This window comes from Prorops nasuta, unplaced genomic scaffold, assembly GCF_024137725.1.
Source record: "Prorops nasuta isolate Cenicafe-Biocafe unplaced genomic scaffold, Cenicafe_Pnas_1.2 PNAS00017, whole genome shotgun sequence".
NCBI lineage: Eukaryota > Metazoa > Arthropoda > Insecta > Hymenoptera > Bethylidae > Prorops > Prorops nasuta.
Genome location: NW_027116814.1, coordinates 2,055,525 through 2,078,626, shown reverse-complemented (window position 1 = coordinate 2,078,626; position 23,102 = coordinate 2,055,525). Strand labels below are relative to the sequence as shown.

At 33.6% G+C, this 23,102-nt stretch overlaps 1 protein-coding gene across 1 annotated transcript in view; it reads left to right on the top strand.

The window, feature by feature from the left end:
* Positions 1-23,102, top strand: part of trol (terribly reduced optic lobes) — a 668,955-nt gene that overhangs the window by 80,527 nt on the left and 565,326 nt on the right. Inside the window, exons 10-14 of the mRNA XM_066737443.1 lie at positions 11,220-11,327; positions 14,627-14,743; positions 16,214-16,330; positions 16,811-16,924; positions 19,352-19,459. Coding sequence (XP_066593540.1) covers positions 11,220-11,327; positions 14,627-14,743; positions 16,214-16,330; positions 16,811-16,924; positions 19,352-19,459 — 564 coding nt within the window. The remainder of the gene's footprint in view (positions 1-11,219; positions 11,328-14,626; positions 14,744-16,213; positions 16,331-16,810; positions 16,925-19,351; positions 19,460-23,102) is intronic.

Genomic DNA, 23,102 nt, shown 5'->3' with positions numbered 1-23,102 from the left:
ATGTAAGAGTCAATCTATCGAGGTCGCTGATAGCGACAACAAGGAAGTAAATAAAAAGCGATAAGTATGAGGAATATCCTTTTATTTTATCCTGTGAAATAGTTGAGAGTGCCCAAAACTAGTCCTTTCGACTTATGCAAGGTTTTATTTTATTTTTTGTCAACTTGAAAAAATGTATTTTCTTCCTGTTCTTAGGGTCATGACACATTGTTGAGAAACTTACAAAGTAAGGTGAATTGGACCAATGACTTGAGAATTTTGGCAATGGCTAAATTATGATTTATCTGTTCTTATTAGCTTAGTGTTTGTCAGTTAGTTGAGCTTTTTTTGTGTGCCATGGCCCTTGCTCAACGAATTTCTTAGGTACATATAGTACATTTATGCATGGACCGTTAGATGAAGTAAATCAAGATGAGAAGCATTTAAAATTGCGATGGTAAAAAATCTGTCTGTGATTAGTTCTTAACAGATAAAGATATACAGGGTGTATCAGCAATGATGTTTTTAATTTTAATCACATATTTTTTAGCATAAACTAAGTCGAAAAGTCATGTACCATTAATACCGTAAAAGCATCATTGCTGATACACCCTGTGTATATAGAGACAAATAAGAAAACACTGTGTCTTTTTGCATCCGTTACTCCCCACCCTCGCATTCATTTGTCTATTAAATAACTGGTCAAGTGGGAGGGAGAGAGAAGCAGCGAACACACTTCTCTCTCTCTCTCTCTCTCTCTCGCACTTTCAGACACATGTTCCTTCATTAAAGCTGTGTCAATCAAACATAGTTAACGATAAAGCATGTGTGTGAGAACCAGATAAAATATATATATATATATATAGAGAGAGAGAGAGAGAGAGAGAGAGAGAAGAGTGAGAAGTGTGAGAAGTGTGTTAGCTGCTTCTCTCTCCCTCCCACTTGACCAGTTATTTAATAGACAAATGAATGCGAGGGTGGGGAGTAACGGACGCAGAGAGACCGTTTTCTCTTATTCGTCTATCTCTGTCATGGAGGTAGGAAGTACCTGAAGAGAGCATAAGCTTACGGGGTTTCTAGGTAAAGGGTGAGGAGGGAAAATTGCTGGCCGCTATCTTAGTACCTGTGAGAATATAACTATATACATAAATGACTATATATATATATATATATGTGATATTGCAAATCCAGAATACTGTGAACCCAGACAAAATTAATAAAATGGATGTCAAACAATAATAATCATAATTATATAAATGTAGAAATAGGTGTAAAGCAAACAGGTTGGTTCGGTTCCAGAATTACAGATTGATTATTTTTTTCGTTTTTTTGCTGTGTGATCTAATACGAGTACCACGTGCTGGCTGTCTTGGCTGTACTATTGTATATCTGTACGTAAATTGAAGCCTTCAAAATTCTAATATAATTGAATATAATGGAGGTGGAAATTAATTATGAAAATAATCAAGAAAATCAAAGTAAAATTTATTGATTAATTTTTAAATAATATTAATACAAATAAATTTTTTCTTATTGCTGATGCAAAGATAAAGGAACTGCGAGAAGAAATAAAAAGACTAAAAGAAAAATTGGATAAGCTTATTGAGGATAAGAACCAAACGAGTGAAAATGAAAAAGAAGAAAATAATAATAAGAAAAATAAAACAAAAGAAACTGATGAAAATGTGGTTGATAAACCATTAAGAGCTGATAATATTTTTGATATTTTGTCATATTAAGTTTAATATATTTAACATTTTAATGTTATTTCTCCCATTTTTGCAAAAAGATATGGATAGAGGGCGGGCCAGGGCAGGGTGGAGTGTAAAACGCCAGAATAAATATGCAAAAAGCAACACAACTCTTTCATAACAATTAGTTTATTAGAATATAATTTTAAATATTTTTATTATTTATAGTACATAAATTTTACTCTGTTAATAATATGACATTTTCTATATTCCAGATTTATGATTGCTTAAACGAAGTATCATTTTTATTTAATCTAATAAAGTGTTACGAAGCCTTTAATTTTTGTTTGTTCAATCATAATTATATTCAGTAACAGTGTTTATATGCGAGATATTTCGATCGACTGTTCCAATATTCAGTAATAATGCTCCTAATTATCAGTCAACGTCAAACTCCTTCAACACAAATCACTTTGTTTGACCCTTTTGTGGAAAATATTGCACATTGAAATTAGCACAAAAAGCTTATAAAAATAAATATAAAACTGTGATCGAATTTAATAATTGCATACAGAATAAATAAAAAGATATTAATGAACTTTCTGTGTTATATTTTACAATTTCTATAAAGCAAGCTTTCTAAACGTAATTTTGTATAAATTATTGTTTTTTATTAATTTATTTTTAGTATTTTACTGTAAATACCTTAAAAGGTTTATATAGGACGAGACACTTAAGCCACCCTAGAATATGGATGCATAAAGACGCCTATATCTCTTTAACTATAAAAAATATTCAATTTTTGCACAAGTCCTTTTCGAAGCCTCTTGTCATTTGCTTTCAGAGAAACCATAAAAGAAAAGTGAATATCTCTCGCACTTCAAGAAATACCCTCTTTTTGCATTTATGTTTCGGGGCGGTTTAAGTGCCCCACCTTTGTATAATAGTCCATTATAGGTTATTCCAATGAGTCCAATGCACAAGTTGCACCAGTTTGCACTTGGTAAATATTCCCATTACTCGCCATTCACCAATCGCTTACATTCACTCCGTGTTGTTAATTTTTGTCTTGGCTCACGATATTCTGGATTCACAATATGACATATATATAGCTACATTTTTACAATTACCAAGATGGAGACCAGTTTCCTTTCCCTCACCTTTCTCCTAGTAACCCCCTTGACCATAGTTGGACCTTATGCTCTCTTCAGGTACTTCGTACCTACTTGATCTTTGTCTATATTGACAAGTAATCATATACCGATTGTCCGCCATATTGCAATCTTAGACATTTTTCGTCCTGATCCACTTTAACCAGCGGTCTTGTATATCCTCCGAAATTTATTATGTGAAAATGTTCAAAATATCCATATAGTCCAAGTATGTGTTCAGAGTGGAGGAATTGCGATCGCGAGCTAATTACGAGAGCACAGTTATTCAGGTATGACAGAAAGGTCATAACTCCTGTCGCACTCAATCAAGTGGCAGTAACACGACTCGCACGTTCGCTGCTGGACAAATTTTACAAGTGAGATCTCGTGCACATTGTTCAAATTAAATATAACCTTTTTATCATTTCATTGCGTTCTCCACGTAATCTCTTCTTGACAATGTGTCACTCTCTCTTAATTTTCGAATTATTACGTCATTGACTACACAGAGTTAGTGATTTTTTTATTACAAACTATGCAATGATATTATAAAGTATATTTATATTTTGTAATATTTGATTTCATAAGTTAAAAAGTGAATTTAAATTGTATATTTTTAATTTGTAGAATAAGATCGAATGTCTCGAGTATAGGTTAGTTTTGAATGTTCACAATTACTTTATGTAATATTTGTTGTAGATGCTAGACGAATTTATAAACGAAAGTCAGAGCAGAAAATATAAATTGAATGATTTATAGATGACAATGTAGATGATACAAGGAGCAAAAACTAATATTAGGCAAGGCAGTAGTTAAGTCCTTCAATTGGAAATTGGATCACGTCTGTATAGTTGCAGCTTATGATTGCATGAAAATTGTAGTAGTACCGAAAACATATCTAGAGGCTTCGTTTTTTTATTGTTTTTTACTAATTTAAAAGATATATCTTGCGTTTCTCATAATTTTCAGGAATTTGTCGTAAAATTGCGAACATCGAGGTTTTGCAATTTTTATAGTAGGAGAGAGTGGGGCAAACTGATTTGTCGGGATAAAATTATCTCCGAGGGTTTAATGAAAACTATTGATACCATTCGTTTAAAAATCAATCAATATCAAAATATAAGTTTTGAAATATATAATTTGATATGGTAATATCTAATTTTAATATACGTGAAAAGCTTTTAGCAGCATTGATATGTTCTATTATCGTTTTTTTGTAAGATAAGTGGTTTTTGAGTCATATAGATAAAAAATATAGGAATACTTTTCAAATCGCTCAATTAGGTAAGTCATAATAATAAGTATAAAGTTTTGTTTCCTCTTAAAAATAATTTAAAATCGAATTTTGTAGAATTTTAAGATTCAATGAAAGATGCGCAACGCATTTAGGTCAAAACGATCTCTAGTGGATTCGTTGGTAAGAAGCAGACTGGCTCAAAAAGTAATAACAATGATTGTGACGAATGTGTTCTGTATACGATAAACGGTTTAAAAACGAAACTTATGGAGAAAAGTAGATCCAATGTACTTTTTTCACACTTTTCACGGTTCAAGCGATTATATTTGAATAACATGTTAAAAAAAAAAAGAATGTTAGCACTAAAATAGACTTTTCTATTTTCTTATTGAAAATTTTATAGCTTTTGTCTATCGTATGTACAGTTATAAGACTATAATTTAAATTATTCAACGTGGAATCATTTTGCCCCACAAGTGAGGATAAAATGATCCTTTTGTAAGGTTTACTTTAAATTGATTATTACAGAGCATCTTTAACAATTTAATTTTAATGACTACGTAGAAACGTAAAATAATATTTGATCTTCGCTACATAAAATTTTTGCTAGATTAAAATCGTTAAGAGCATCACTGTGATGGATTTTTCCTTAGGTAGATCATTTTGCCCTACTCTCCTCTAAATTAGGTTTCTTTTAATACGTTATCAAAGATGATTTGTTATTTTATAGTCATTTAAGAAATCACTGACAATTATAATCCCACAAAAAACAGACTTGGCCTGTAAAAAAAGGCGGCAAGTACATAAACCATCTAGCATAAATAATATAGTAAAATTATCCAATTAAAAAAAGTAGTGAAATCCAAATATTAGGCAAGTATATTTTTTCACCTTAGCAAAAGTTAAATTTTCGAAATAAAAGGAACAAAAAAGTTACTCTCCGGGCCCGTAATGTCCATGCACAGTGGGAAATTGAATCGTGTGTGAGATTCAGCTATAGCGTAGTATAGCAAATGTCATGCTAAAAGGCAGAGTGAAGTTAGCCGATCCACATACGATTCTATTTCTCACTGTGCATGGATATTACGGGCCCGGCAAGTAACTTTTTTGTTCCTTTTTTTTTCGAAAATTTAACTTTTGCTAAGGTGAAAAAATATACTTGCCTAATATTTGGATTTCACTACTTTTTTTAATTGGATAATTTTGCTATATTATTTATGCTAGATGGTTTGTGTACTTGCCGCCTTTTTTTACAGGCGAAGTCTGTTTTTTGTGGGATATCATAACGTTTTGTAAGAGTATAATATTTAAAAAATTAAATTATTCTTTTAATTTCTACAGATTTTAAAGAAAATTTCCCCCTTCTCATTTTTTGAAACAGCAGCGCTTAACTAATAAAAATATATATATTTATATTGAAAAAATATCACAGTCAACACATTGATTTTATTGATATTTGTAATGCATTTTGCATAAATGAACTTCATAATTAATGCTCAGGCTAGTTTTTTAATGTTTTCAGTTTCACCATAATAAAAGTATGATTAAATTTTTCATAATCAATAAACATACTTTCAACATATAAAAATAATGAAATAAAATGTATATTTTAATTAATTTACATTTTCTGTTTATCAACATTTGACTTTTTACCAACATCTAACTTTGCCAAACTTCAGTAACTCCAGCTGCTTCAGGTGATACAAAGGCAAGACTGGAAAAGCAATTCGTAAAGCTTCAAATAAGCTACAATGAAGCATATAATCGAAGTTGGCATTGTCGTTTTGCATACGCCGTTTCTTTTTAGCACCAATCATTGTCACCTTTATGCTGCTAACTCTTGACAAAGGTGACATGGGAGATACATTGGCGAGTCGTCCTTATAACATTTCCTGTGCCAAAGTCCTCAAATTTTCGTTTCGTTAATTTTGTATACACTTGAAACTGGTCTGATTTCTGGTGCTGCAAAATGCAGTCGAAACAACTAATTTTTAGACTGAGTTTATTTCCATTGAGAATAAACGTGCATTTTTTCATCCATACCAATGACCAGTATATTGCCTCTCGTCTTGAATACTTGCATAGGTAATGGAGAAAAACAATCAGCAGCTATTAACTGCATTTTATATAATTTCATCCATTGAGTCTCATCCTTAAATTATGGCTGTGCAATGGATGACGTTTTTCTGAATATTGGCTTATTCTTACTTTGCCAATCATTCAATGCTTTCATCTTTGCCTGTTTCAAGTACCAGAATGCAGGAGTGAAAAGTACAATTGTTGATTCAACTCCAATAGCCAGTATGTATGCGAACCTTCCTCCTTGGATTTTTAATTCAATTGTACCAAATGTATTTAAGTCAAAGCACAAGTATTACTATTTGCTATAATACACTTGCACAGTGACTGTAAAATAATAAATGATGACACTACGAGTAAACCTAAAATCAAATTCATCATTTAACAATCTCAATCTTCAAAGAAAATAAATATTTGAAGGAACAAGAAGCATCTCAGTTACTTACCAGTATTTGATGTTGCCCCATCTCCATTTTCTTTAGTGCTTGGTGACTTAACTTCCTTGAGACTAAAGATCTGTAATATTTGGGTGTCTTTGCGTCTTTTGTAAACATCTATTATTGTATAATTAGCTTAAATCCAAACACTAGTCAACTGGTACTCTACGTAAATGAAGGTTCATCGGAATGCTTCATATTTTCCAAACAAGCATTACTATAATTTAGTCTGAAATATTTGTACGCATATATGATATTTGTTTCATTTACAATCTTCCTTTATCTGCATTCTCCAATAACAGGGTATTTCCAAGAATTGTTACATTATTTGTTTCATTTAAAATCTTCCTTAATCTGTATCCTCCAATAACAGGGTATTTCCAAGATTTGATACATTATTTGGCACTGGTTTGGCATCATACTGCAAACTATGAAATGGTGCCTTATATATAACTTTGTTTTAATAAAACATACTATTTTTACAATGCACTTACTTTACTTAAAAACGTTTATGTTAATTGCTGTTGAGACATTACCATGTGTCTTGATTATGAGTTAACGTAACAACCTCATCCTTCTCTGTTTCATTTACAATCTTCCTCAATCTACATTCTTCAATAACAGGTTATTTCCAAGAATTGTTAGAGCATTTGGCATTGGTAGGACTTCAAATCAGAGCTGCATACAAGGAATATGCATATAAAGAATATTTTATATAACCTGCAATAAAAAAAATCCCACAAAGTACCACCGAACATTAAATTTTATACATATTTTTGAATACAATGTGACTTATCTGATAATCTTGCTGACTCCTTCATGTTTCTTCCTTAAATTATCCGTAGTTTTGATTATATTACACTATTACACTATTATTAGAGCCAATTCATTTTTATAAAAATATTAAGGTTATACCGGTAAACCTTACAATTCAATTGACATTAAATTGACAGCTAACAGTTGTCGCCATATTAGTTATCGATTATATCGATTATTTAGTCGTCGCGTTTGTAAAAATTATGTCATTTTCTTTAGCGATTAACTTCAGCCCGAGACATACATTCTGGCTGGAGAAGATTATAAAGAAGAATCTTATTTTCGATATATATATAGATAACTGAGTATGATATCTCTGGATTACGTGAACCGATTTTGATGTTCATGGGCTCAAATAAAAGCTTATTCCAAACCATTTCAAGAAAAGCTTTACTGAAATCATGGCAGTGTATCATTTACGGAGAAAAATCGATTTAAAAATTGAGACGGCCAATCTTGCTGTATAAGATACAGTAGTGCCTCCACGGCGGTATAGACACGTCTATACCTACTTTTATGTACTTGCCGTCGAGACACTACCGTGTCTCTTGATTTTCTCGTTTACTGAATTATGTAACTTATTTCTTAAGTATTGGCAATTCCTCCACTTTCCCCTATGCCATCATTTCATTCAAGTATGTCCCTAGCGATAGTTAAGTATTTTTGAAATTTTATATCCACACACGTTACACGTATAAGCCTGAGCAAACCTAAAATTTTACTTACAAATTTTCACTTCTATACACTAGCTATCTTGGTCTATTCATACAAAAAGACCACTATTTCTACTTGGATCCAATAACCACAGTCATACCCAACCTAAATCCATCCGGTTCTTGTGTGTTTCAATAAATAATTTTACACCAAAAGCACATCGGACACATCTGACATTCGTTTTCTTTTAGGACTTGTGCAGATGCTGCCTTTTTCAACGAATTTATTTCGCGAGGTGAATTTAAAAGGTGTTTTTATAAAGCGCACAATGAATTACAGCAATATCTCTCATAGGGGCCATACGAATAATTGCCAAAAATAGTTTATTTATTGGACGAGTGTATTATAAATTCGAATGAATCCTTACAAAATGCCAGTCAATAATCCCAATGAATTGCTGACATTCCTTTTCTATAGTTATCATTATACCGACCATGTGCCCCGTTTTTAGATAGCCTTTCGTCCCACTGTCCATATTAAGCATAGACCCGAGATTCCGGAATGTTGAAAAATATTGCACAAAGGACGAAAAAACCAACGACAGCCATCTGGTAGTGTCTAGAATTAACAAATAAGAAACAAACGAAATTAAATATGTGCTTCGACTAAGTTCAGTTTCAAAAGATTGCAAATAACAGTCTCATCTGCAGATACCAATCATTCTTTTACAATCTTTGCTTCGGTTTAAGATATACTCTAAATTTGAACACTCTTTTAAATAAATCCTATTATAAAACAGAAATGTACCTTTGTGGTAACGATATACAGATGCAAAAGTAGATGTCGATGCAAATATCGCATAAATTTCTCTTTCTTAAAACGAGTAATATTAAATTATCTTTAAATCCACAAAACAATGAACATAACGTTGATCAACGAAACCCTATAAAGAAACACACAATAAATATAAAATAATTTAAATCATCTGCAAGAGAGTCGATGGCAAATTTACAAAATAAAAATATATTCTGATTAAATTATAGCACTGAAACCAAAAATTGGTGATGCATTTTTTATGCATAGGTCAGTCTCCCTATGAAACACAATACTATATATATATATATATGCTTATAACTCATCGCATACACGTTTCACGTACATTGCGACCAGAATATCAGTGTTATCTCGATCAGAAAGAGTTTTCCTCGAGAAAGCTCGCCAGATTCTCTCCCAAAATCCTTATAGACTCAACCCAAAGAGAGACAGAGTACAAGAGCGCCTGAAATATCAGTAGGAATTTTCCAATTTTCCTGAAGCAATCCTACACGGGGTGCTCGGTGGTGTCGATGCAACCGGAAACCCATTTAAAGCGCAAGACACGGGAGAAAGGTGTTGGGGTGGTGCTATAATTTCAGCTCGAAGGGTTAATAAGGGCCACACTTGACGAGCATTTGGTCACGCGTCGTTTTCCCCCAAACGCTCGCTATAGCTATCCCATAGTGCCAAATGGCATACCATCCGCAGTGTCTGGTGACGTCATCGAAATCAAGCTCCCGTGTCAAAGCACTTTGCACCTGACCCCCCCCCCCCCCCCCTCCCCTCCTATAGCTCGCACTCTCTTTATCCAAAGAGAAATTCAGAGAAGGCCCTTTTGCCACGATTCATTTTGTAACGAGCACTTTTTACCCCAAACTCGTGGTGGTATATCGCCGGGCGATCGAAGAGCTTGCGTTACCCATGCACAACTCGGGATCTATCATGTTTCCAATTGGGATATGCTCCTATGTATATATAACATAGTTTTTTCTATTTTTGAAAAAAAAAAATCATAACTGCCTTAAAAAAGGACAAAAATACACATTTGGTGGAAAGTATAATGTGGCTGGAACGACAGAATTGGCAAATGTCCGATGCACATCGGATCTAATTTTATCCTCGACATCGGGCTGATTTCGCTTTGTGGCAATAAAACAATTATGGGTAAACAATAGCCTTCTCGTTTATAGTTCTCTTGTCGAATAACAAGGAAACGGTATTCGATTTTCGGCATTTGTACACGCGATCTACGATTCGACCCCTAACCTTCCGTCAGCTTTGAAATCTTATCCGGATTATATAAGGTCGTGGTGTAGGTGTGTGCGATGCTTGTACGTGTGTGGTATATTTATGTGGTATGTACAGTGTGCAGGAGATACGTCGCACATCCTCGCGACCATTCTTCCAAGGTACGCGCTTTTGAAACCGATCACTCTGACTTCTTCTCGCGCTAAAGATGGTATATATAGGTATATATTAGGGTACAGTCGTTAAAAATTAAATTTTCTGCCATATAACTTCGAACGCTTTTATTTTGTGAGGATATATATAGGCTTTGGTTGTTTTTTCTGGAAAATCACGAAAACTCGTGCTTCGGGGGATTTAAATAATTTTGTATTTTGAGGAATTTTCAAGTTTTTGCAATGATGAATTATGGAATATGCATTTTTCTTCAAATATATATATATATATATATATATATATAGAATCTTTTTCTTCTGGAGAATTAATTTTACATTTAAATGGTTTTATATCATTTTTCCGCAAATTTCACATTTATTGAGAAAATCTTAAAGGGTTAGGTAAATTAGATTATAGTTAACAGCGACACAGATAAATATTAAAATTGTTCGTGTTTTTTATTTTTTGATGTAGGAAATGACTTATTGACATTCACCATATTCTGGGATACATTGATAGTTTTATAAATAAAAAATCTCGAAACTTGAGAAAAATTTCTATTTACCTCAAGCAACGAATAATTTAGTATGGAATATCTTTGCAAATATGGGTCTTGTGGAAAAATTCTATAGAACCTTTTTTATGTAAAATTTAATTCTCTAGAGAAAATATTCTTTGTACTTTTTTCAGAAAAATGCATATTTAACGAAATATCTTCGAAAAACTTTCAAATTAATCAGAAAATGCATGATGTAAATATTGAATCACTCGAAACTGCTGAAGCCTGTATAGTTTCTTATTAAATATTAAAATTTAAAGAATGGTGTTGCTGAAAATTAATTTTTATAATGGCTACTCTAATACATATATAGTATACACATTGTAATATGACTGGAGAGAACAAATGCAGAAGAATTATTCTAAAGCCATGTGACTACAGTATTGTTTTTTTTTTCAGCTTGCAGTCTATCTCAGTACAAGTGCAAAAATGGCGAATGCATTGACAGCAAGAGACGTTGCGACGGTAGTCCAGACTGTCGAGACAGATCGGATGAACAAAATTGCCGTAAGTATATATATATACTATGTGATAATATATATGTACGTTGAAACGTTTAAATAGTTTATAACAAGACTTTATCTCACGCTTGTTTTTCGCTTGAATAATGCATGATTTTTTAAGGATGTTCTGTAGGCATTTTAAAATGTTAAGAAAATTTTACAAATTTGACAACTTGATAATTTTAATCTATCGAAGCAACCTGTAAAATTTCGAATCGATCGATTAAACCGTTTAAAAATTATAATGATACAAATTTCGAATATTTTAACACTTTTTCCGATAGATAATTATTAAGATCGTATTTAAAATCTTTGAGAAATATAAAAAAAAAATTTTTTGATTCACAGGTTTTACTTTTTGATGGCAAAAATAATTATCTATTTTAGTTTTATGTAATTTTCATTAACTTTTACTACGTAAATATTGAGAAAAAAACATAAAGTGGTGGAAAATATCGTAGTTTGCATTTACATTGTTTCTTCCTTACGAAAACGTGACAAAAACTATTTGTCAATGCTGCCAACTATGCAGTGTACCTATGTAGCTATGTTTTTTATCAACAGGATCATGGCTTTGAAATAACAAAATTATGCCATTTTAAAAAAGTATTTGCATTAAATATAGCTCTTTCTAAGTACTATCTATATTTTTACATCAATATATTTCATTATTGACTATTAAATTGAATCACTGGATATTTCACTTTTTTTAAGTTGAAATCAGCTGATATTCGACACCAAAAGTAATCTGCAATTACCTTCAACAGTTTTGATAAATTTATAGCAGCATAAAATATTTGGAAGCTTTTACTATCAAATTTAAACGACTATGTGTCTTCGTATAATTCCTAAGTGAAATAACTTTAAAATATCAGGTAACGTGAAGAAAATACTGATTTTTTATATTAATTCACTTTTTGCTCCGAGTGTACCTCCAGAACATTCTTAAGGGTGCGTATACCCTTGCAACCGATCCTTCAACCGAACCTCGTCGCGAGCCACTGCATCTACATGCTGCTAGCTCAATGTGACAAAACTCAGATCGAACCAACGATTACAAACGTGATTCACGATTTGGTTCGATCGCAAGTGTAAACCCACTTTAAGAGCTTTCGTCCACATGCTTATTTTTATCTCTCTATTCCAAAAATTATTTCTACAAAAAATCTCGAATGTTCTTCTCTCTATATATACATCTTTCTGTGTACTAGCTTAAAACATGTTTATAAAAAGATTCTTCGTCATGGATTCTACACAATCGCACCTTTCATGTTCCCCTCCAATCGTTGACTCGTGCTACTTAAATTTCAATCCAGTCGATGACTGGTACTGCATACAGTAAGTATAAAAACCAGTTTGTGATTCAAGTGGCATTATACACAGCTAGAGTTTTCCAATTAATTATGTTGATTGAAAAATTCGTGAATAATATATATATATATATATATATATATATATATATAATTGTTTGATGAATTTAATATTCAGCATGCTAATATTTATTTGAATTGAATTAGAGAGACTCGCACTGCAAGTATAAACCACGGAGATGTAGACAGATATACAACAGAGTTTTGCAGTTGCACGCGAGAAATGGTAAACGTGTTACGATGAGCGGAATAATAATTATAATAGCTGTGACAATAATAATGGCATGTCAGCGCGCACAGTGGTTAAAGGTCATTGAACCCCGTTCTTCGATCCGCTATTTTAATGTTTGCTTAGCCTCCAGCCAAAACTCCCCCCTCTTCTCTCTTTTACAGCTTAGCTTATTATTTCTGGAATATATCTATATACCGATAGGATGCTTCCTGTTTCCTTTGGCGCAGGAAGGGGTGTGCACCCTCCTAACCACCCTCCTTCCGTCCATATTTCTTTTCCTCTCCTTACAACTCATTAAGCATAGAGAAATAGTTTCCGCCACGAATCGTAACTTCCGCCACTTTTATCCTCCTTTTCTTACCCCCCTGACCCCCCCCCCCCCCTTCCTCTACTCAACCCCTTTAAAACTTCCCTTCCATTCCGGCCGATTATATCACTCGCTGTTATTATATATATATATATATGTTTATGTAGAGCTACACGTCACACATGTATATAAAAAGTTTTTCCTAAACATACTCTGTCAATTTTATATATATATATATTATAGCTCTTTCCTCGTTAGCAACGACAGTTTGCAGGGCTTTAGGGATTCGCATCTGTCAAGCCATCGTAATAGCCGCTACAGTCGCTGGATTTTAATCCTCGACGTTAATCCGCCAATTTCTCCGTCAATGTTGCTTCACAAATTATCCACCACTTCATACTTTACTTTATGCTTTACTGCCCAATTTTCGCAGTATTCTCTTTCTCACATACACGCACACACATATTTCTACAAATATCTTCAGTGTGTAAGTGCATTCCCTTATATTGCATTCTTCTTTGTATCTGTCCAACTGTTTTCGATACAGTGACCATATATATATATATATATATATCTATATAGTGTTCTCCATGATAACTTGTTTCTTTGTTGTACGAGTACAATATGCGTATAAATAAAGGCTTCCATCTTTCCTCGTGTCAGTTTAATGCCCAATTTCAGCAAACCTCTCTCTCTCTCTCTCTCATACACACACATATTTCTATACAGATATCTTCTTTGTGACAAGTACAGTCGCTTATATTGCATTCTTCTTTGTATCTGTCCAACTATTTTCGATACTGTAACTATGTATATATCTATATAGTGTTCTCCATGATAGCTTGTCCCTTTGTTGTACAAGCAAAATATGCGTATAAATAAAGGCTTCCATCTTTCCTCGTGTCAGTTTAATGCCCAAATTTCGCAAAGCTCTCTCTCTCTCTCTCTCTCTCTCATACACACATATTTCTACAGATATCTTCTTTATGATAAATGCAGTCACTTATATTGTATTCTTCTTTGTATCTGTTCAACTGTTTTCGATAATGTGACCATATATATATATATATCTATAGTCTTTTTCGTGTCAGTTTAATGCCCAATTTTCGCAGCACTCTTTCTCATACACATACGCACGCATACTTCTACAAATATCTTCTTTGTGATAACTACAATCGCTTATATTGTATTCTTCTTTGTATTTGCCCAACTGTTTTCGATACTCTGACTATATATATATATATAGTCTTCTTCATCATAACGTGTCCCTGTGTTATACAAGTACAAAGTGCGTATAAATAAAGGCTTCCATCTTTCCTCGTGTCAGTCTTGTCGATAACGTGTCGTTAACCGTCAGAGATCTTCATAGATTAGACCGCTGGAAATTCTTGCAGCTTGTAAGGAAAACCAACTTGAATGCTCGCCAGGAATTTGCTTGCCGCTATCCAGACGGTGCGATGGGGTTGTTGATTGCAACAATGGAAACGACGAGAAAAATTGCACGAGAATGAGTACGAAAACTTTCCTTCCTTCCATAATTAGACGACTTTTTTGCACATTTGTCTCAGAAACCACGAAGTAAATTCTCTTGTATAAAACATATACTTATATATATATATATATATATATATATATATATATATATATATATATATATATATACAATGGTTGCCGTGTGAATAAGAGCGATATTTTTTTCAACGTAATGTTCTAGAATCAAACGTAGAATTGATTAGAAACAAAGCGAATTTAGAATTGTCAATCTCATAGTTTACTTGTTTCAGCGTTTTTTGAAAATATGATTACTTAAAAAAAATTCGCTTTTCAAAGGGGAAGGATAACCTTTTTATAAAAAAATCAAGATCTACGCTTTATGGAGGGTAATAAACTGAATGTTTGGCAAAAAATTGTATCAAAATAGGTTATTTGTTTTGGAGAATACAGCAGTTTAAAGTTGCGAGAAAAACGAGTTCCATGAAAATCTGCAAAATTCACCATTTTTCAGCAACTTTTAAATGCTGTATCTTTTCAAATATATAACTGTTTTTAATGGCACTTTTTATGCCAAATACTCAGTTAATTACCTTCTATAAAACGTATATTTTGTTTTTTTTTATATGACTATTTGCAAGTTGTTTTATTTCTAAAAAAGGTTGAAACTTGTAAAGTAGCAAATTGATTGTTCTAAAATCACTTTCTTTTCTAATTATTTTTATACGTTATTTGTGATCTTACCTTTAGAGAATTGGTATTCTTATTTAGACGACCACCACTGTATATAAAAAAAAAAATAGTCCGTCTACCTTTTCTTTTATAAAAGTACAAGCTTTCGTGCTTTCTTGAACAAACAATGAATAAAATTCAACGATCGGTAAGTACAATATTTCTATTTGTGTATCTCCATCTATCTATATAGTATAATTAGGAAAGAGATTTCTTCTCCGAATAAAACAGCAGTTGCAGCTTCGCTCCCCAATTTTTCAAGCTATATACCCATAAAATATTTCGCCTAATTTTTTGCTCATTACATAAAAACATTCGAAGCTGTATATATATATTTTCCCTGTGCTCGATACATATATATATATATATATATATATATAGCTTCAATTAATTACGACATACCGAAGCGGTGTCAAATGATTTATTGTGAACATCGCGTTGAATTTTTCACTTGTCCTAATGGGACATTATTTGCTGAAATATGTATTATGACAATTATACCTGTGCAGGTACGTTTTCAAATTAACTTTAATACCATCTGCTTGTTAATAACGGGAATAATTTTGCGGTGGTTGTACAGTTAGATGAGAGTTGGGGGATTACGAAGTATATAAAATCGTATAAAATCAGATAGATTTTACTCGTTGGCAAATGTTGTTTACACTGTTTTTTTTTCTTTTTTATTTATCGGTTATTCTTTTGGCTTTCCACGCAAATGCATGGTGCACGCCCATACACACGCACACCCATGAAAACAGCACGATGTCGTCAGGACGAATTCGAGTGTGGTGGAGATGGCGAATGCGTAAGCAAGAGTGCTAGGTGCGATGGTCGTCGTGACTGTATCGACAATTCAGACGAGCAACACTGCAATGGTATATATATATACACACACCCATTTCTCTCATTTTCTTCCTTTCTTTATTCCATTATTTTCTTCCTGATTTATGCAATACGCACATCGAACCCCCTACCACTCCATCAAACACGTTTCCCATTTCAATTCCTAATTTTTTACTCCTATATATGTATATGTAGACAGATATATAAACAGTTATTGCATACAGTCCTTTCAAGAAGTTTGATTTATTAAATAAGCCTAAAAATACTGGTTCAGTCGAAAACTTCATTCTGTCCGATTTATCGATTAACTTTTTACATTTAGTTACGTTATATGTGCGATTTACGTTGGGATAAATATTCATAGATCAAACTTTCTCAACGTGTATTAATCGATCTAGCGAGTATATCGGTCGAATAATAAATGAAAGGATCATTGTTCATGTAAAATGCTTAAGAGTAAAAAGTTAATTATTGAGGAATGTAATATTGGGCAATATGTTTGGAATTTTCAGTGACGACTTGCAGCGGTGATCAATTTCGATGTTTGGACGGTACTTGCCTGAGTATCGAGCTTCGGTGCAACGGAGCTCCCGACTGTACCAATGGTGATGATGAGCTTCAGTGCGGTGAGTATTCAATTTTTAATCCTATTAATTAGCGCCCCGTCTTGATTTCCAGTAACGAACGATCTGGATTCAGCAGCAATTAGCCCTGATCGACAAAGCGATAAACGTTTAACACGCATCAATTATTCATTTTTCATTTAACCGTTTGACAAAACACATTAATACCTCATGATGCCAGTCTCTCTAAATAATTAATCGGCCATTTAAAGCATTCTCCATATTGGAAAGCTCTCAAGTTCTCCTATCTGTATAATTATATCATTTCCATGCGAGAACCTTGCTTTTTCGCGCAGTTCGCGAAATGTATAGTTTTAAGACGGTCTCAATTTTTTTATTGTACATTACACCTGCCTAAATGTTTACTTTTATATTTAAAATGATTCTCCTGAAACGTAGAGCTTGTACGATTTTTTTAGAGGTCTCGCAACGACTATTTGGTTTGACCTTAAGATTAACACAGAATTTTTATTTAAATAGGTTTTGGTATACCGAATAATTTTTCACATCATATATATTCTGTTGCAAGTTGGTATATAGTCCGATTACACATTTGTTTAGAATATCTCGTTACTCTTATTTTATTTATCGTCAGCAAGAGGTAGCTCGGTATAGTCAATGTAGTGATTTTACCTGATTTTTTATGATTATATTACTATATTGAGAAGAAAATTAAACAAATTTGAAATAAAAACAGATTATCAGCTATTTTTATTTTAAATTTGTTTAGATTTCTCTTACTTTAGTAATTTAAGCATCGAACCTTATGTAAAATCACTACATTGACTATACCGTGCCGTTTCATGCTGATAATGAATAAAATAATAAAATTGGAGTAATGAGATATTCTAAACAAATGTGTAATTGAACTATCTATCAACTTGCAACGGAATATATATGGTGTGGAAATGATGTGGTATATCATAACCTATTTAAACAAAAATTCTCTGTGTTAATATTATTATAGAAAAACCAAATGGTCGTGTCGAAATCTCTAAAAAAAAATCTGAATAGCTCTGTGTTGCGGAAAAATCGTTTTAAAGGCAAAAGTAAAAAGTTAGGCAAATGGGATGCAAAATAAAAAAAGTGAGATGATCTAATAATTATATATGCACCGAATTCGATGGCGATAAATTCAAAGAATACGACAAGAAACAAATATATATATTCTTTCATGAGAAGCGCGATTTCTGCACACGCAAACACATACACGTGTTGTATCATACACGAGCGTCTCTATGTGCGTGTGTGTCAGCGTGGGTGTGATAATTGTTATGGCAAATTTGTTTATAGCTAGCAAAAATTAGTAAGAAATAGCGAGAGTGCATCATCAGCAGCGTGTTGTGTGCGATGTGCTTCGTAATCGTTGGCTTTTTCGTATACTATATCTATATATATGATAGCTAGATTAGCGCATTAATATAACAACAACAATAAAATTAATAATAAGTAACTTATAGATAAATCGCAGACATAAGTTCTTTTCGTATGAATTTCAACGATGCTTGCAATCCGGGTTTATTATATATATATATATATATATAATAGCGTGCGGTGCATCAGGGATGATAATATTCTAGGAGTGGTGTCGAGTAAACAATACTACTTGAGTAGAGTCTCGAGTCCACTGAATATCATTTTTTAAGCCGGTGAACAATTTTTCGTTCTATTAATGAATTCTGTTCACTGTTATAACGAAAAATTGTTCCAAGTGTATAGAGAGATACTATCCATACAGCACCAAGTGACTTAAAGAAATCTTTTACACGTCTTTTAGTTAATTGGATGACTAAAAAATGGCCTATAAAACAACTTTTAGTCAAGTGTATTGTAGGGTTATACATATAGTATTGATATAGTGGGTGGAGGGGGGAGAGCATGCGATGCTTTGCTTTTTCCAATTCATACAAAACGTACGTGGCGAGATGTGTTAATTGTTTAGGAACGCGTTATCCGATATACTATATTTATCTATATATATATATATATATGAATAATAGCTGAAATAGCTCATTAATAATAATGATAGCTTATGGGTAAATCGCAGACAAAAATTCTTTTCGTGTCAAATTTAACGATGCTTGAAATTCGGGTTTGTTTTACGTATCCATTATAACGTTCGATGCATCAGGGATGATCGTATTTTAGGGGTGGTGTCAAGTATACCACGCCACTAGAATAGAGTCTCGAGTATAGAGAGAGATACTATACATATAGTATTGCTATAATGGTTGGGGGGGGAGCATGCGATGCTTGGCTTTATCCAATTGATATAACGCGCGTGGTGAGGTGTGTTAATTGTCTATGAGCGCGATATGCGATAGATGGAATAATAGGGTAGGCTAGGCTGGGCTGGGCAGGGCTGGGCTGAGCTTTAAAAGTTACCTTGAAAAAATGAAAAGCGAGCATGAGTGTGCTACTGTGGAGCAGGTTGCGGGCCAGACGAGTTCAAATGTAACGATGGACGCTGTATTCGCTTTGGACTAAGGTGCAACGGGATTGCCGACTGCATGGATCATTCCGACGAACAAAATTGCGGTAACTATGTTTGTTCTCTTCTCCTTAAATTTCCAAAGTATTAAATAAATATATAGAGGCGCGGACACACCATCACCCGTACATACAATACACACACGAAACAAACAAGCCAAATTTAATTAAGCTGATCTATAACATAGCTCGAATTTTATCACAAAGTCCCAATTCAACAAATTTACGTGCAAATTATATATAATACACGCTCTTTTTTCTTAAGACAGATCTAGTTTATAAATATAACGTTGAAGGTATTTAATGTTTATATATAGTATTTTAACGTATTTATTGTGGAAAGAGGTTATAATTTGTACGCTGTTACACGTATTTTTGAATTTTAATCGGGGAAGCTGGGCTCTTCTTCCACTAAAAGAAGAGCAAGCCTTAGTATTTATATGTATAGATTGAAAAGAGCACGCGATTTTTTAAGTAAAAAAATTGCAGATTATATAGGTGAAAGAATTTAGAATTTACGCCGATCGACGGTGAGGAAAGTAGAATTTGTATAATGATGACACTATTGTACCGTAGTACTACAGTTATTGTAATGATTGTATGGATTCGCATAGAGAGAAGACTGAACGGAAAGAACAGGATACGAGACTACGATCGTAAGCATTTTGGTAGTCATAGAGCGAGGGGACAGGGACAGAAACACTCGACCAATCGAAATGGACCATTGGGAAAGAAAGACGTAATCCGAGTGAAAACTCGTGTAAACGTTTCGTGGCGAACGGTTTTACCCGAAATGAAAAAAATTAGAGATCGAAAAGAGCTGGAATCTCGTTCAAGGTCCATCGCCACAATTCTACAACGTCACACTACACCTTTGAGCGCAGAAAGATTCACGAGATTCTCGAGAAACCTGACGGAGTCCCCAGGAATCTCGAGACTCAGGAGGAAAATGCGTAATTATAAGAAAATATTGATTCACGATAAATGGAGGCTGGTACCGAAAAAACTTTGGCATTATTTGATGAATTATGAAGTACTGGAGAACAAGAATTTGTCGGCAGCTGTCGCGAGATGGTCATCGCGACCTTTCGTCCAGAAATATCCAAAACGAAGTTTCTCCGTCAGTCCAAATCCATTGCTGTTTAGCAGTTCGTTTACCACCACCATCTGGCTTACGAAGCAATCTTCGCTTGGACAAAATACAACAATAAAAAGTCCTAGTAATTCATCAGTGACGATTACACCGATGACGAATTACGTGTTTAGAAAGAATGGTTTGTTTAACAATTATTATCAGAACCACTTAAAGGGTAAATTGCATCAGAAGAATACGACGGATCGGATATTGCCAACAATTACTCCGATCATCGACAGCTACAGAGGAACAACAGAGGAATTCTACAAAACAGAAAGTATAACTGAATCAACGAAAACTATGACACCCTATTATGCAGCAGCGAATGTAATTCAGCAGAACAATTGGAAGAATAAGCAAAAATGGATAGAGAACAGGCCAAAGTCCAATGTTGAGATTCCGAAGGTTTCAACGACTTTAAAAAACATGGAGAACTGCTCGGATCATTGGAGAAAAAAATATTATCTATTGAAAGACAGTATCGCTAGTTCAAGAAATCCATCGAGTACTATTCATGAAACTAGTTCAAGGTCGAATAATTTCTTGGACAATACGAGCTCCACGACGATGCAACACTTCGACTCGGCAGAATTGGAATTACCCATTGTGGAAGCAGGGGATCTCAAGTACAGAAGGAGCACTACTGCATCTTCATTCAGCCTATCATCGATAAAAACGATCAATGAAAATAATATAAAACGGACTAGAAAAAGTAGTTATTCAACGCCGAGTTATTTACCGAAAGAAACGAGAAAAAAAAATAACACAGGAGATACATGGAAGGACAATTCTAAACCGCAAGAAGGTGTTTCAGAAAGCACTATGAAAAGTCTCGCAGATAGTTTTACCACTGTATCAGAGATCTATGATGACGTCGACTCGTCGACATCTAAATACTTGGACAATTCAAGCTATTCTTCTACAGAAAAATCTACGACGACATGTAAGTATGAATATAATGAGGAGGATGATGCGTACGTTTGCAAAGAATCTTCGGAAGATAGCACAGCTGGGGAGATTCTTGCGTCTTCTCCATCAATCGCTACGGAGATGACAATAGCAAGACCAACTAAAAGAAGATGTAAGAAAAAAGCAGCAACTACTACAGAGTCGTTTTATCTTGGGCAGGACGTGTTCAATGTCAAAAATGTTCTTAAGGACGAAGATGATTGTGATGAGGATGCAGTAAGCGAGACGATTGAGGTAGCCACCGGAACAATTTCATTGACAAATTTGGATGAAAGCACACCTGTATTAATGCAGGAAAAGAACCGAATAGCAAGGACCACCACAAATGATTATTTTGATTCAAATAATTGCCATGAATGTGGTGATAATGAGAATCTTTGCATAGATGAGTTTAAAGTTTGCAATGGTGTAGAGGACTGTCGGGATAAGTCAGATGAGATATCGTGTGAAGATTACTACGAGGGACTAGGTAATACCCCTGCTGAAGAGGAGAATGAGAGTACCAGGGAAAATTGTCCTGCTGGCCAAATTCTGTGTGATGATAAATGTATCGCTGCTGCTTCATTGTGTAATAATATACCTGATTGCGATGATAGCAGTGACGAGGAAGACTGCGAAGACTTTAAAACCAAAGGTAGTTTTAATGCACACATTCTTATATGCTCTTATCCGTTCTATTGGGAATCTCCACACTTATATGTATGTACCCTATACTATTAATATATATCGTTGAATGTCTACTAGTATATAATTACTACGTCTAAAACTGTTGTCCAGTCAAAAGTCTCATCTTCTTTCTTCTCTTCTCTCTTCTCTTCTTGTGTCTTTCGACAAAGTATGGGCTTCTTCAGAATCTACTTGTTATCACTATAAAAATCTACTTTCAATGAAATCTCGTGATAATTATCTGTAAATATATGTGAAATCTGATCTTGCTATATACAATACTGTAAGCTAAATCTCGTAGTGGATAATTTAACCGTGCATGGGTTTTTTATATAATTATAGATAAAAAAGTCTAAAGAGCCTTTCGTTAATTATTTACTTGTGTATAAGATCGAACTCTTTCTTCGTTCTTATATAATCTTACTGTTGAAATAATATTATAAGCTCCACCATGAAAAGTTGTAAAAATAATTCAAATAATAATGTGCTAGCAGAAGTTAACACTGATAGCGAACGATGTCCAGTGCACATATTCGGCATATCCAATGGACATTTGAATATCTTTGGAATGTTCTAAGGATATCCTGAGAATATTTTTGCTATTACGGGAAATATTTATTAAACTTTTTTACTTGTGATATTTTATGTTAAGGGGGGATTATATGCGTATATAGTTGAATTATCCACTGCGATATCCTTTGTTTACAATCGTGCATATAGAGTTAAAAACGGGACTGATCGTTTTTGTGTAGCTATATTTCCGTAAATCTAATGATTTCTACGATGTAAATATATAAATGCCTGCTCTTCCTCTCTGCCGAAAGCTCCCCAAAAGACTACCCATACATGTATATACGTATGTACCTATACCTATATATAAACCGGTGCGATAATATGTGGCCATTGTCACACTATACGAAC